The following is a 16,287-nucleotide window of genomic DNA, read 5'->3' as shown; positions in this document are numbered from 1 at the left end:
CGTGAATTATCATAGTTATTCCATATTCTGACTTATACACACACAGAGTGCTCCGTGGTATCTGGGTATACTCTGGATTTCCTCTACAATTATTAGCTGCCATAATTTCTCTCCCAATTACATCAACTGCAATCCCAGTGAACCAGTAAGGAAATGGAAGGGATAAACTGAGACAGAATTTGACCCCCTTTTTTTTTTTGTCAACAGTGTGTGAGAGTTCTTAAGATACTCATGGATTTTGCTTTACTTTAACATAATCAACCATAGACGTAAATTTAATTTTAAAGAAAAAATATGTTGAGAAACTGGCATGAAATAGAGACCTTGAATTCTCAGTCTCCTTTTTTTGACCAGTTCTTCCTTTCCAGACCACAGAGGCTGAAAAGAATTTTTAGTCTCGACCTGTGCAGGATCTTTTTTAAGTGTCCTAGAATCACTCTCTCTTTCCAGCTTTCATCCACTTTCATGCTCTTTATTGAGGCTACCATCTTTGTGATCAAAGCTTGGAAAAAATGCCCATTGGAGCAATTTTTAATAAATAGATTTGGAGTGTTATTAACCCTAAAGATGAAAGCTGGCTTCTTAACTTTGCATTTACAGGGTAAACAATTTAAGTTAAGATTTTTAATTAATATTAATTTAAACCATCTGTCCACCATCTGCTTATTTCTGATGCAAAATATGAGTTTCTTTGTGATCTTTAATCAGACACTTAGCAAACGCACATCAATTCTTATCATTTTTAAGTAAGAAAATGATTTTCAGCAAACGAGTTTTCAGACGACAAACTATTTTAGCAATAATTTCAAATCAAAATTCACTCAACACTAGCACATACTTTGAAAAAAAAATCCCTGAGAAACAGAATATTACAGATCCTGATTTTATTATTCTCATCAGGTTCCTGGTAGCAAAAAGTAAGTATGTACCAAAATATAATTCATTTTGTAGAATCAATTCAGGCTCCAGACCACACCACTGCAAGTCAACAACATATATAAACACATAAACCAAAATATTTCTTGTTGCTGCATTTAGTAAAGTTCTAGACAGTCAGAAAGCGGAACCCTTCTATAACAAAGGCAGCTTGTTCATGTATGTCATCCAGAATCTAATTTTAGATCTCTTAATTAGAAAAATACTAAAATCTAGGGCTAATTAATGGCAGTTAGAAAGTTGTTGTTGTGAGAGTGGGTATGGAGACCTTTAACAATTACAGTTATCCTCGCATACAGATGCACTACGTGGCTGCACTGCTTACCCCAGTCTCTTCCATATAGGAACAGATTGCTAATTACAAAACTATGCCCCAACACCTCCTCTACCCTGAACAGCAAACATCCGAAGTGGAACAAACTTTCTCACCTCAAGTTACGATTTTAAATTTTTTAAGTGTCAATATGGTCCTTAATCTTGCTTTTTAAATCCTGTCATTGTCCCCAGTGAGGTTTCTTCCCACTGATTGTCCCTCGTGGTGTCAGAGACTAATAAATTCAAATCTTTCCTAAAGTTTCCAGTTATTATTTGGTATTTTAAAATGCATCTTCCCCCTCCCCTCCCATGTCTTTCCATTGCAGCTAATGCCAAGACTATCTCTAAAAGGTAACCTTTTCTGAAATCAAACCAAAATCTTGATACTCATGAATTTCCTTTAGAGTATTGGAAAAGGTAAATGCCAAATCAGCCAACAATGGAGGTATATCACAGGCTCCACATATCAGGAAGCCTGAAATATTGAAGGTATTTATATAGAAACCACTGGAGACTAAGCCTTTTCTTGTTAGTTTGCAAAAAAATCCTCCAACACCAAAAAATAAGTAGACATGTACATATAGAAAAGTCACATTCCAATTTTTAATAGTTTAAGTCACTGAGCTATTTTATTTAATACAGTAGAAACAAGTCAAAGCATGAGATGTATCCTTGTTTCTGTAAAAAGTCCTCTGATTTTTTTTTAAATGGCTACAGAGAATTCATACTTCACTATCCAGTCCTTCAGTCTGCATTACACCCGTGCTGCAAATAGCCTGGTTATCTCCATTTAGTTTCTACAGTCTCCTAGAAATAGAAGATTGATGTGGAAAATATGAAAATTGTCAACTTTGGTAAATCTGAGCACAGAAGCCAGTATTTGTATGATAGTTAAGAAATTACTCTAATAATGCATTCTGGAGCTTTTTAATGCTAATGATGAAAGACAAGCATTTCAGACGGCATCTAATGATGGATGTTATTTCAGTAATGCTTGCAGCAGGCTTCAGCTTGGTAAGAAGTTAATGTAAATTACCTTTTGCCTAAGAGAGAAAAATGTGATATGTTACTGTAGGTGTATCATGCTTTAAAGAAAAGAATGACTTAGCAGCAGTATTTGAAAAGGCAAGTGTGCTTAGTAAAAAACAGTAAGATTATTTTATTTAAAGTTGAGTTAGTCTTAGAGAGAGTGATGCAAGGTTCAGTATCACTCCTACTAACTTATCAGGAAAAGTTTAATCCCGAGAAAAAATGACAAAACTGTTTCAAGCTCTTTAAGTTCTTACCTAGCTGTCTGCCTATGCTGCTGACCCTTAACAAGCAGAGAGGCTTGGGAAGTATGATCATCTCAATGCCACAGACTCCCTCTCTTGCTCTCCCCTCCTTATTCTTTTATTTTCTGGTTTTTTTTTCCCCCCAAGACTATCGCATTTACGTAATCGTCCACTTATTAGGGAGATTCTGCTGAACTGCTGACAATGATGTACAGTGGTGCTGCGCTGGCATGACGTTTGGGGAAAACGATTCTGCTGCACCACCACACAAAACCAATTAGAGAACTATTTTCTGCGACAGGTCAGGAATTTACATTGTTTCTCATAGAAAGATTTGCTTTTTAATTTCTTTATTAAGATGACATCCATGTCCCTTGCGACTTTTAGGGATGACAATCATTTGCTCATCACATGGGAAAGTACAATCAGCAAAATCGCATCACCGGTACGGGGCAACGCCAGAAACTCCAAGCATCGTTCTGCATTTTCCAAATGAACTAGTTTGAGAACCAATAATTAGAACAATATATATTGATAGAATTTTTTGACAGGACCTTTAGACATCCACCAGGGGGGTAAAGTAATGATAGTCCACATACAGCTGGCTACGCTATGTTTGCCGAACGCATAAACATCATCTTTGTCAAATCAGTAAGACATATAGAAATCCTGTACGTCTTTGGATCAGGACACGTTAAGAGATACTAACTAGCTTAGGCTTCTTTCCTGACTTGCAGATGACAAACTATTTCTCTTTAGTGAAGTCTTGACGGTCAGTAATTCTATACTGAAAAAAGAGAACTAAAAGTGGTATCTCTATTATGACAAATGCATAAAATCAAACATTTCCCTGCACAAGGCTGAAATGATATCCAGAATTCACTCTATTTACTTCAGTCTTTATCAAGAGAGGCTTGCTGAAAACACTTGAACACGGGGAGATTATCTGAAATGGAATTTGGTTTATGATGCAAATAGAGATTTCTGAAACTAAATTACACTCATAGATTGCCTAAACACACAAACCTTTAAGTACAGTCTTGCATAACATAATAAAGAGGTAAAAGAGAAATAAATATTTGATTAAGCACATTTAGGATTATGACGTATGACTGTATCTGGTTTTATGAATGTACTAGGATAATATCTGAATTACAGTTATTAACCTGTATTTGTAGGAAGCCAAAACTTTATTGTAGTGTGAATGCACATTAACAATAAAAAAAGATTGTATTTCAACAAAAGTTGGTGTTGTACTGTGTCAAACTCACTTTCAATTTGGAAAAAATCTGAGCATACCAGTTTCCAAAGAAAAAATCCTGAATGAATTAAAAAAATCACACATTTAATAGAATAAAAATGCTCTTCCAAAGGAACAAAAGGACAGATTTGTTAAGAGAAAAAAAATTTATTAATTAAACACACAGATTGCAATTAAAGTAGTTGACATTTGAAGACAAAAATTATTTTTATTGCAAAATATTACTTATATGGAAATATAAAGCTAATGCTTCTGCCATGGAATTACAGAGCAAGCTTTATACTTTACCCTTAACATTTTTGTTTGAAACTCCCTAAAAATACAGGAATAACTAAAAATGAGATAGACTTAACTCTAAAGTTGATCATTTGAACAAGGATATCAGCATGTAGAAGGGCAGGAGACAGTTACATCCACCTACACTAAAAAGAGCTTGCCTTCTTGAACAGAGGCAAACACTGGATTTTAAATTGATTTTAGTAAAAAGTAGATATCTGTGTGTATATATATATATACATACATATACATATGTAAATTTACAAATTTAACTTTCATTCAAGATTCCAGTTTCATTCTAGGTTTTTCTTCTACAGCTAAGTGTCTACGTAAAATCACTCAAATGTTTGTATTCAATCTAGTGTAGTAACACAGTTATAAATACAGAAAGAAACAAGGTTATACTATACTTTATTATATTGTTATTTTCAGTAAGCATGATCAGAGAAAGAGGCTGGCAACGGGAAGTTCCTGTGTTCCAGTCCTGATTGTATCACTGAGTCAATGTGTCATTCATTCCCTTGTGTTCCTGTCAACCAGTTGTAAAACGTGTGAGAGCAAATTCTGCACTTTTTTTTAAAGTGTTTTCTAAATTTAATCTGATATTTTTCTGTGCAGTGTCAAGATGATGTTAGTTCTCCCTTCTTTAGGAAAAAAAACCCCAATACACAATTAAATGTGCTGGCAAAATCTACGTTCATACATAACATACCTACGAATTCTGTCAATATGCATATATATATATATATGTATATAAATCCACGTGTGGATAGTGATATTCTATGGATAATTATTATGCTTATAATATGTGTAAATATGAGTCATTTTTATTGGTCTATGCTACAGAAAAATGTTTTTGGTTCAGTAAGATTCTAGACTAAACATTTGAATTAGTGTTTAACTTCATTGATAGTAAAAAATCAAGATATATACTAAAATATTTCTCACCAGCAATATGTACAGTGAAAATATCTCCAAGTTTCTTTTGCTGATCCAGTAAGAATTTGAAAGCATCTTTTCTAAAAATCAGAGCTTTCCCAAGGTAAGGAATCCAGCCATTTATTAGTGGGGGCTCTCCAGTCTTCCTGTTAAAAACAGAAAAAAAACCAACCAGGAATTAGCTTTGGCATGAGAGCAACTCATCTTTATATCTATTTATATATTATACTTAGACCCACTATTTACATATATAATTCCTGCAATGTATAATATGTTGTACAGAAAGTTCTTCAGCTATGATGGCAGATTAAATCTAATCACACCTCTGAGCACTGAAGGCTCTGTGTGGTGATTAGGAAAAATAAGTGAGAGAAATTGAGATGCATTTAACTACAGGTTGTCCAGCTATTACCATCAAGTTATGAACACAGAAAAATGATATTCAGTAGAAAGTCTTCCAGCAAAGAGTCCTCTCATTTTCAATATTTGGCATGTCAGAGGAAGATGTATTGGAAGGCAATTATGACAGATTTAGGTAAATAGGACGCCGACATACCACACAAAACAACTAGCCTTACAGATAATGTTTTAGTAATTTCAGCTTACCAGCACACAGCATAGCTACCATTATAACTAAATACCTTTAAAATACAGGATAATAATAGAGGCTAAACGTTAACCGTAATAAATCTTAGTCTCTTTATATTTATAGCCTAAGATAGAAATGCGTATGAACAGTTTAGGATGAAACTCTAGATTACAATATTTGCATCCCAGTCTAAAAAAGCAGCCATGGTGCATTAGCTATGTTTACAGAATAGTATAAAATACCTTTTAGGAATCTACTAAGTTACATTTTTCTTTAAAAAGGAAAAAAGGTTCCCACACTGTCCTATTCCTGACTGCAAGTAAATGTCTTTCCTTCATGCTGGCATTTAGTTGCTTGACTCTGATTTACAACAAAGAAACATAAAGCGTGCTTGTTCTGGAAAGGATTAACACAAATATTCGTGAACAACTCTGCTGCTATATCCCATCTGTGAAGGTGACTTATACTACATGCAGAACAACTCATTCTGATTAAACACAAGATATTTACTAGCTTGGATCTAATCAAAGATCAAGGGATCACAAGCTTTACTACTATCATACACAGCATGGATTTTTATGTAGCTGGATTAACCCTACCATAGTCACATTCTCCCCTGAACTGCTGTAACAGAAACGAAAAAAATTAAAAACAGGTAACCATGGTATGCTGTACTTACTGTTTTATTTTATTTTCATAATTAAAACTTTTTGAGCAGGAAATTACAAGCCAGAGATTTGTTCATGTATTTTTAAAAAGTTGCTATAAATTTAATTTACAGATAAGCAGATGTGGTCAAATCATGCTGCATATCTCAATCTCTTTCTGTGTAACTGACTACTGATTTTGAATTTTAGTTTCTGTGAACATCCTTTTGTCCTCTGGAAAACCAGTAAATCTTCTGGTCCAAACCTGACAATCTCACAGCCAAAACATCTGCTGTGCCTTTTTCATTCCTTTGATTTTTGTGGGTTTTTGGGGTTTTGTTTGGTTGTTTTGTGGTGTGGTTTTTATATTGAGGAGAAGGTGGAGCCCTTCTTTCTTCAATACCTCGCAGAAACCACTCTATTAATCATCCTCTAGTGGTCAAATAACAACATTATTTACACGTGGTCCAGAAAACTTTGTAATGGTTAATTCTGTATTAAGTGAATAAAAGCAAAGAACTAATCTGAGATTACATGAGAGAGATCACCACCCCTGGAAGCATAGCAGTCAACTTGATACCCTCAATTATCCGTTCCAAGCCTGTAAAGAATCTGGATGATTTACCCATTTTTTTCTCCCCAGACTATTAAGTCCCGAGAGCAGCCACCTTTCACTTCCCCTCCTGGACACTATGCCCCGTAAGTAGCATCCTGACAAATATTTAGATAGGCTTTTTGTCATCTTCTAATTGATTGCATCTAATTTCACCCTCCATGTTCTGTCATTCGGTCAGAAGTTGTATTCCTCACAAGCTCTCCGCCGGGTAAAAAGGAGGCAGCTCAGAAATCCAGGGGAAAATTAACTTAATGCTCCAAGTCTTTGGGATCACATCAGGGAGACATTTTGCTATTGCAAAGACGTGAGGGTCATCGTTCGCTTCAGACATGTTTAGCTAAGCAGCAATAAGCTTAACACTGTTAAACACTGTGTCAAGGCTACGTGGCTTTGGGAGGAAAATGTAACACCAGTTCAACTTACGACCCCCAGCAGACTGATAACAGAAATGTGTCTTCATTTCTAGCTTTCCTTCTCTTTGGAAGATGGAGTTCATCTCCATGACTTATTGATGTCTGTTAACACACAGCAAAGAAACGAGCAGCACGTAAATTTAGTGCCTCCCCAAATACAATGCTTCTCTGCACAAACTTTTAAACAGCATAGTGCAGCTAACCCCATTTCCTGAAGGACTCTTATCTACACTCCAGAAGTACCTCCAGTACCCATGGGTACTTCCAGAAGTTCTCATCGCCTTCAGATGCTATACTGAACCATTAACAAAGCCCACACAAACTTTTACTGCTTAATAATTTGCTCATGCACTTTAACTCTGGACTCACTCTTAACAGAAGTTGTAAAATTTGATAATTAGGCAAAATATTACAAGTGTTAAAGTTATATTTTTCTCATTACACAATATATATTGTTGTACCAAATGTAAAACATAGCTAAGAAATACAAAAAAGAGCAGTATGACGTGTTTTGTTGGCAATTTAAGACTGTAACTTTTTTAATTGAAGCATTCAGAACGCCTTACAGATTACATTTTATTCAGGTCTAGTTTAACTGCTTAAGTTCTTAATCTCATGATACTTCCAGGTTTTCTGCTCCACATATTGGGCTGGCTTTGCTTCTATAGAGGAATATTTTTACTTATCTGAGAAGCCTCTGTGAAGTCAGTAAGACTTAACAAACAAATTTCTCACATATGTGAGTGAATTTTACAAATAAAGCATCAGCAACATGTCCAATGCAATCTATAAGTAGACAGATCAGTTACAAAGTGGAGGGAGAGCAACACAGTTGTATCATCCATCATTGTTAAATGGATAATTTCAAATGGCATTATGTAAAAATCAGCTGGCTACAAATACAGCCCATAAATAGAACAAACAGATTTTGATAACTGTAATTTTTCTTTGCTTTCACAGTGAAAAGATAGTTCCTTGTCAGCAAGTAATAGAGTTGCAATGTCTGCTTCAAATAAGAAAAGTTTTGGAGTTTGTTTATAGTTTCTTTAAGGGAAGATTTTTCAGCCTACCTAAAACACAGAAGGCACTGACTCAGGTGTGATTATTTAACTACTGAGGTAAGGCAGCACTCAAAATTGTGGATGCTGTATCTGTATCTCACTTATGCTAAGCAGCAGTGATGCAATAAAGCAGGAGAAAAATGGGCTGCAATATAAATATTGTGAAAATATTCTTTAAAAAAATTATTAAATTCAAGGTCTCTAAACATTATGTTTTCAATTAGTGAAAGTGAATTACTTGTAAAACCCAAACGAGGTCATTTGTTAAGCAATCTGAACGATTTTTTTTTAAGTTAAAAAGAAAATACCCTAAAGATTCACAAGAAAATAGACTTTACCAACATTATCTCTCACAGAAATATTATTGCTTTATAAAAATATACAAGACTATTCTTTTCTTGGTTATACCATTTCAACTTCACTGCACTGTAAGGCATTGGATCAGTGTAAATGAGAGGAGAATCTTTCTCATTTCACTGGTTATTTGTATTCCAAAGGAGCAGATGCCTTTCAAATTATGCAAAAATCCACAGCGCATCTTGTACTATAGCAGATGAACAGGTTAATTTTTCTTTTTGCACATAATAAATCATAAGTGCTTTAACACCCATAGTCACATTTCATGAACATAAACCTTCTGTTTAATAATGTCTGTTTACAACTAGAATCAGACATACAGTAATCTCTTGCCTGGGATAAACATTAATCCAGATCTGTCTAGAAAAATTATACAATTCATTACCATAAGTAATCTCTATTGTGCCCCGTGCTTAACCTTCATCTTTTTTCCTGTCCTATAATCTTGCAAATCCACTGGTGGTGTATGATTGGCATCTGGTGTTAACGCAGCCTTCAGTGCACACAGCACAGCTGAGGAAGCCTGACGTGAACACGTCACTTTGCAGGGTAACGCCAGTTCAGCCGACCGCTTCCCAACAACTTTCACCAAAGGGTGGAAAAAACCCACAAGCTGAGGAGAAAAGTGTCTAACAATATCAATAGCTACAGAGGGGTCATTTTTACTTTCCAAGCCACCGTTATCATCCACAAAAGTTAAAAGTATTGCTCTGATTTTTTCATAATATCCCTGGCTAAACCATCACATACCACGTCCAAGCTGGAACACACCGTGTCGGGGGACTTTAAGGAATGGAAACGGATTGGTACAGAGTAGAACAAAAGCTATTATGAACATGTCAAAGCAGTTAGAGATTATTCACAGCCTTGATCACAATATTTGTGATCAAGCAACAAGACATGACAGACAGTGTCTTTCCAGGGGCTTATGAACACTCTTAACTGTGAGGAAAGGAATGAGGCCAAAGGCTTCAACCCCAAGAAAGGTAATCCCCAGAAATGTGGTGTCTGGAGTGTTTTCTTGTATTATGAGAGAGAGAATACAGGAAACTTAGGACAGGAGAAAGCCAGTAAGTCTACCTTTTTATTTTTTTAAATTTTGCAGTTACAGTTTTTCTCCAGACCTGCTCATGGCATTAGGCGTTTTACATCCATGAGGACAGAAAATAAAACTATCTTTCAAATATTTGGCCACAATGAAATTTTTGACACTTACAAAATTATGCATGCCTTAAATAACCCACCCAGGTTATTGAACTCATTGATCTCCTGGAACTCTAAATCTCCCATGTTGAATACATGCAGTATGAAAAAGTATTCCCTGCAGAACAAGTCAGATGAGACTTTTAGCAATAGACAGTCTTATACCCTTAAATTCTCAGTTTACATACTTCCTATGAAGGTAAGGACCAGATGTTGCTCCTCTCTGATCACTGTTTCGAGGTTTGTGTGGAGTAAATGGATGCATCATCTTGACAGAGAGACACAGATATGGATTGACTCAGTGAAGAAGAAGCGAGAGTCCTGGGATGGAAAAAACCTCACACTGCTATTGCCCATATTTATGCCTAGGTAAAGTGGTTTCATTCTGCAATACTGATAAACTTCTCTTTTAAATTAGGATAAAGATTGGTCACAAAAGAAAAGGAAAACGACTCAGGAAAAAGTAGCAAATACTTTTTTCAGCACACCAAGGAGAGAAGAGTTCATCTGCACTCCCCAAAAGAGCAGTACAGCAAAACAGACTCTAGTGGTAATGTGAGACAAACTGGGAGAAATGCTGACAAAGACAAATCAACCAATAGGTGAATATTTATAGTGGTTTTTTTCACAGAAAAATGCAATCCTTTTGTTGAAAGTTTTTCACGTCAAGAACTTCTGGGATTTTAGTTAAAAATAAATCTTTTTTCCTGCAAAACCATACAAGCTTTTTGTTGTTAAGATCTCCAACTTCTGTTGTAATCTGTTCATTACAGAAGCCTCCTCTTTTTTTCTCTCTTCCAGTAATTTCATTTAGGTCATCCCCAAATACCAAAAAAACACCAATAATAACTCATTCAGCAGCTCTGAAATATCAGTCTCCAGGAAATCTTATCCCTTCGCCTAAAAAGTCAAAAACCAAGCAAATACCATTGTGGGATAGTAATCTCAGCAGTTTTAAAATGGAAACCCACTGAAAAAGCCCTTGTGCCTCAGGTTTTACCAGAGGCTGAAAATTCCGAGAAATTTTACATAACAAAATGTAATGTAAAGTTTCATAACAGCCAGGAGAGGAGTCACGGTAAAGATAAGACCGGCCAGTGTAACAATAATTTGGCAATATTAAAAATTAATACAAATTTAGTGCTTATAGCCTGAATTTTTGCAATCCCATTTTGTTTCTGCTCTGGGTGAGGGCAGTGAGAGCAGCCATGACTACCCAACACTTTCCATGACCAAGCCCACGGTTATTCTATTACATTTTACATATGAGATTATTTTTCCAGCCCAGGAGTTTTCCTTTCTTAATTCAGCTTTATTTAAAGAAAAATCAGCTAGATAATGACAGGTTACTTATTCCATAGCTTGTATCCCAGGTAGGATGCTGTGCACCGGTATCTTCCCTTATATTTGCCTATGCTCTTCTTGAAGATATTCAGTAACAGTCTCTACAGTCTCCCCAAGCAATCTGTCTTTATTATCAGAAAGTTTCTCCTCACATCTAACCTTTATCTTCATATTGTACCTCAAGCCCACTGCTTGTCATTCTGCCTGAAAAGGATAAGAGAATAAATTACTCCCTTCACTTTTGCAGGAACACTTAATGTATTTAAAGATACTTATTTTGTTCCCCCTTAGTCTTCTGTAGGTTAAACAGTCTCAATTTCTTCCAGTACTTCATCATAACTGTTTTCTAGACCTCTACATACTTATGTCAGTTTTTTCTTAATTTTCTAACATTAGCCCACACCTTTCTTCCAGCAGTGTCCTGCCCTAAGCACAGCAGAGCAATTACCTTTTCCATGTCAAGGGTGACACACCACGTTTTGCCTCCGAGCACAACCTCGGCTTTCTGTGCAAAAACACCACCATGTTGACAAAAATCGAACTCGGGGAACCATTACAGCCCTCAGCCTTTTCCCAGAGAAAAGATCGTACTCCTGTCCAGATGCTGTCGATCAGTCCTCTGTGTTTTTCAGTTCACCATGTGGAATGCTAATCCCTCCCTTGCAGACTTGCAGTCGCTCCTCTTTAGGTATTATCCACAAACATAAACACTTTTTTTCCTTGTATTCACGTGAGAAGGATGGCAGCACAACATGAAGTCCACCCCCTACTGCCTTTTACCACAACCACGAACATATTCATGCTGTACATTAGCTGACTTTACCTAAGAGAACCCAACAACTTTTGTCTAATATTCATTTCTTTCATAAGTCATTTCTGCACTTTAATATACTGCCTTGCTGTAACACATGTTAAAACTGTACGCAGTAAGTAGCTCATAGTAGGAAATCATATTAACCGTCTGGCCTAGAAGTGACAAGTGAAGTGTGGATAAGAATGTCAGCACTCCCCACAGTAATTTATTCAAACAGGCAGAAATCATTCCTTACGTAATAAAGAGCAAACAAATAAATTCAGGAAATCTCAGAAACAGTGGTGGGACATTATCACATGTAAAAAACCCTGGTAACAAGGAAAGAGAGGAGAATGCTAGATGGAGAGATATTGCTGCTTCTGTGTGCAGTATTTTCTTTGCGTATGTACTATATAATTTCAGAGGTAAAAAATAATTCTTGTAAAAATTGAGTATTATTTCCTATAAAACAGCATGAATGCTAAATAATGCAGCATGATTGTTAGAACAGAAAGGATAATGAGAATAGACCCTTCATTTCAGGTAACCGAGCTGTCCAAAAGTTTAGAATCTTGGTTAACTGGATCTCTTTTAATTTCTCTAATCACTAGAGAGAAAAGGAGTGCAAAAGCTTTTTGGAAGTATTAGTTTTTATTAATGACACAGATAGATCAGAAGTGCCAAGATGATAACTCCTCTAGATTTCCCCTAATTCTGTCATGTCTTTTCTCACATTTGGTTTTTTATGTCAGTTTTCCTGGCCCACTCATATGCAAATGCTTTTCCCTTCGTTCTGCATACCTTCACCCTGGCTTCCCATCCCTCTTGAGGTGCTTCCATGGACCTGCCACCACCATTCAGCCCCTTTGCTCACTCAATGTTAATTTTCTTCTCAAACCAAGCTCCTGTTCAGATCTGGGGAGCCTCTGCTCTCATGTCCTGCAATATATTCTTAGTCCAGATATTGTCCACCCACTTTCCCTTCCAATTCATCCTTAGTCAAATCCCTTCTTGAATCCCAACCACTGCTGTCTCCATTGCAAACCACTGCATACTGCACTAGCACAGAAGATGAGTAAGACTGCTGGTGAGTTTTGTCCAGTTTCCCCACTGTGCTCTCCTGTCTGCCCACGCACATCTGTTTTCTCCTGTCTTAGGAAGAGACTGGAACAGCCTTTCTACAGTGTATGTCTACATCGCTCATTGCACAATTGATGTTCAGTTGTGGGATCTACTAGTATTGATAAAATCACTCCCTCTCTCCATTTCCCCTTTCAGGGAGTATTAGCCATTTTCAAGAGGCAAGCACAACTCATTCAGAATGCATGTGTGTGTACACATGTATTTATCAACACAGATTATGTGTATATAAGCATACTTATTTCTATATGCACACACATATGCATATATGCAAACAAAGAGTAATTTCATCATAGCAAAAATTGAGTGGTGCTGCAATTTTTTTTTTTTTAGTGATAACACAAACATTTAGTTTTATTGCAATATTTAGTTTTATTGTAGCAAACTTCTGATGTTATAGCCATGGTGGCATCATGAGTATCAGTCACACCCTTTTGACCTGAGTGCATTATATTAAGTTATAGACCAACAACAGAACAGTGCAGAAAACTCTTCCCTCCCTTGCTCTGTCTACCATGCACAGAATTTTCAAATACCAGCAGCCCACTCCTGATTTATCGAGGTAATTAACTAGAGAAATGGGGCCATCTACTTTGTCTTAAGATCTCCGTGTGCATAACTTCAGAAGGAGAAAAACTTTACATTTCATCTTTAAAAAAAGGATGCGATACAGCTAAGAAGTTTTTAATTAATGATTTCATGACTCCCACAGTTATGGCCATGCATTCCCCAAGTGGAAGCACATGATGATCTGCAAGCAATTTCTCTCCTCTCCCCCATGAGTTTCAGATGTCAGACATTTCACAAATGGTATTACAGAATTAACAGTCAGGACATATTTTGCTCAAAAATCTATTGAAAAATTCCAAAGTACGGTCTCAGCAGTTGAATAAACACAAAAATACCCCAGGTACCTTATTTAGTTCACTTATTTGCAAATAAAACTCGAAGTTGATATAATGAGAGAAGGTAACTAATTCTGTCAGTAAGGCATATATCACAGGAAAACAGCAGCTGAACACTGTACTTAGGTGAATGTTTCAAAAGCTTTAAAGTCTGAAAGATGAGCACAGTATTAGTAGGTCTTCTTCCCTTTTGAAGTATTTTTTATATTTGTTTTCCATCTTTTCCCTTCAGTGCTACAAGTCTATTGTGCATGTTAAGAAAAACAGTCTTGTAACCAGATTCTCCAGAATCATTCATCCACTCCTGCTTCATCTCATTCTGCCACCAGCCTAGATTACCATCGCAGTTTCTCCATCTGAGCTGATTTTACTTCTCTCAACAGAAACTGCAGGTGATCTATTTCAGTAGAAAGCACGCTGCAGTCTGCACTCGTCTTTTGCTGTTCGTTAGTTGCAACAAGTCTCTCCTTTCCCCCCATGCTGCCTCCTAGATGTTCTTCTGCATTCTTTCCTCCTCTTCCAAAACTTCTCTGCTAGGTTTTCCATTTCACTAGTGCCTTTCCCTCCTCCTCTCGCTCTGAGCTCTGCTCTGGCTCTGCCCCTGCCTGCAACAGCACACAGGTCTTTTTCAAGTCATACTTTCTCATAGTTCATATTAAGTCCCGTCCCTGCCTAAACAACCTGCAACAATTAAGGAGCAATAAACTCGATTACTTGCAAATTTATATTCCTAGGTCTGGATAGCGATACTTTTCACATTACCGTGCATATGAGCAGCACTGTTCTATAATTCATGCTCCACACTACGTAAGAGCAACTCCACAGACTCTCTAGTCTGAAGTGAGTGGATATGAAAAGCACAGTCTTTTACTAAACATTCCTAGATAGAACTAGCCTTAAACTAAATCTTTCATTAAGAGGGAAACTGAAGTATCTTAAAACATTTGTATTATTAAAGAAGTAATAAAAAGGCCCCTAAAATATATTTTCCACAAAACAGCTGCTCCCCAATTTTATTTAGCAAATATCAAAATGAAGAGAGAAAGGACTTAACAAGAGTGATGGTGGTGCCCACTCCTCCTTGGGCAGATTTGCAGAGCAGCCTGCAGCCACCCTCAGCTCATGCAGACATCCTGTGAGCTGTGCAGTGGTTCTTGTGTCTCCCAGGCAATCTCTGCTCGACCTCTCTCTGGAGTGCTCTCATCTGCTTTTCTCTCTCCTGAGCCTAAAACTCTGCTAAGCCCATAACAGATTTAATATGTATTAATTTAAGAACTTTAGTGCATTGCCTGAAAACAATGGTTTGATGCCTGGAAAATATATTCCTTTAACTGGTCCGTGGCTGCCCTTCTTAAATATCTATGTAAACTCTACTGTATTCAAGGGCATAAGAGTTAAACCTAAATGAAGCTTCTGGCCTTGTATTTGTGTGAATTCTCTCAAATGTAATCCTTGTTGGTTCTAAGTAAACTAACTACTTCCAGTTTTAGGTAAATCAAGAATACATTTTCATTCTGCAGTCACAGAAAGTAAAACATTATTAATTGAAGATCATAAGATGGAACAGTAACTGTAGGTCTGAACATGTTTTAAATCCCTCTGCTGTGAAAGCTGGAATAGAAAATATAAATAAAATTCTCAATTTTTTTAATTAAAGTGAGTAAATGTCAACTTGAGGACTATAATCAGAGACATTACAATTGCAAATTAATATTTGTTTCATTTTTTCCCTAAGTTGTTTCCTGCACAAAATAATATTTAGGTTATAAAAGGATCATCTTTCTGAAGAATCCAAGACTTGCTTGTCCTAGATTTACGAAAATATATTATCCTTTTTTTTTTTTCAAAACCAGATACCATCCAACTGCATAATATCATAAAATAACAGTCATTTAGGTTGGAAAAGACCTTTAAAATCACCAAGTCCAACCACTGCCCTAGCCCAGCCACGTCCACCACTAAATCATGCACCTAAGTGTCACTTCAACACATCTTTAAATACCTCCAGGGTCTCAACCATTTCCCTGAGCAGCCTGTTCCAATGCTCGACAACCCTTTTGGTGAAGAATTCTTTCCTTATATTTAATCTAAACCTCCCCTGGTGCAAATTGAGGCCATTTCCACTTGTCCTACCTCTTGTTACGTGGGAGAAGAGACCAACCTCCACCTGGCTACAACCTCCTTTTAGGTAGTTGTAGAGAGCCTTTTTTTCTCCAGG

The 16,287-nt window shown here is 36.5% G+C and overlaps 1 protein-coding gene across 3 annotated transcripts in view; it reads right to left on the bottom strand.

Moving 5' to 3' along the window:
* Window positions 1-16,287, bottom strand: part of LOC113977832 (25-hydroxycholesterol 7-alpha-hydroxylase) — a 131,167-nt gene that overhangs the window by 17,286 nt on the left and 97,594 nt on the right. For all 3 annotated transcript variants that reach the window (XM_027704335.1, XM_027704414.1, XM_027704492.1), the window contains exon 2: window positions 5,011-5,147. In XM_027704335.1, coding sequence (XP_027560136.1) covers window positions 5,011-5,147 — 137 coding nt within the window. The remainder of the gene's footprint in view (window positions 1-5,010; window positions 5,148-16,287) is intronic.

The sequence above is a fragment of the Neopelma chrysocephalum genome, unplaced genomic scaffold, assembly GCF_003984885.1.
Source record: "Neopelma chrysocephalum unplaced genomic scaffold, ASM398488v2 Primary Assembly neopelma1_22, whole genome shotgun sequence".
Lineage (NCBI taxonomy): Eukaryota > Metazoa > Chordata > Aves > Passeriformes > Pipridae > Neopelma > Neopelma chrysocephalum.
The sequence above is the reverse complement of the archived record's forward strand: the minus strand, read 5'-3'. Positions and strand labels throughout refer to the sequence as shown.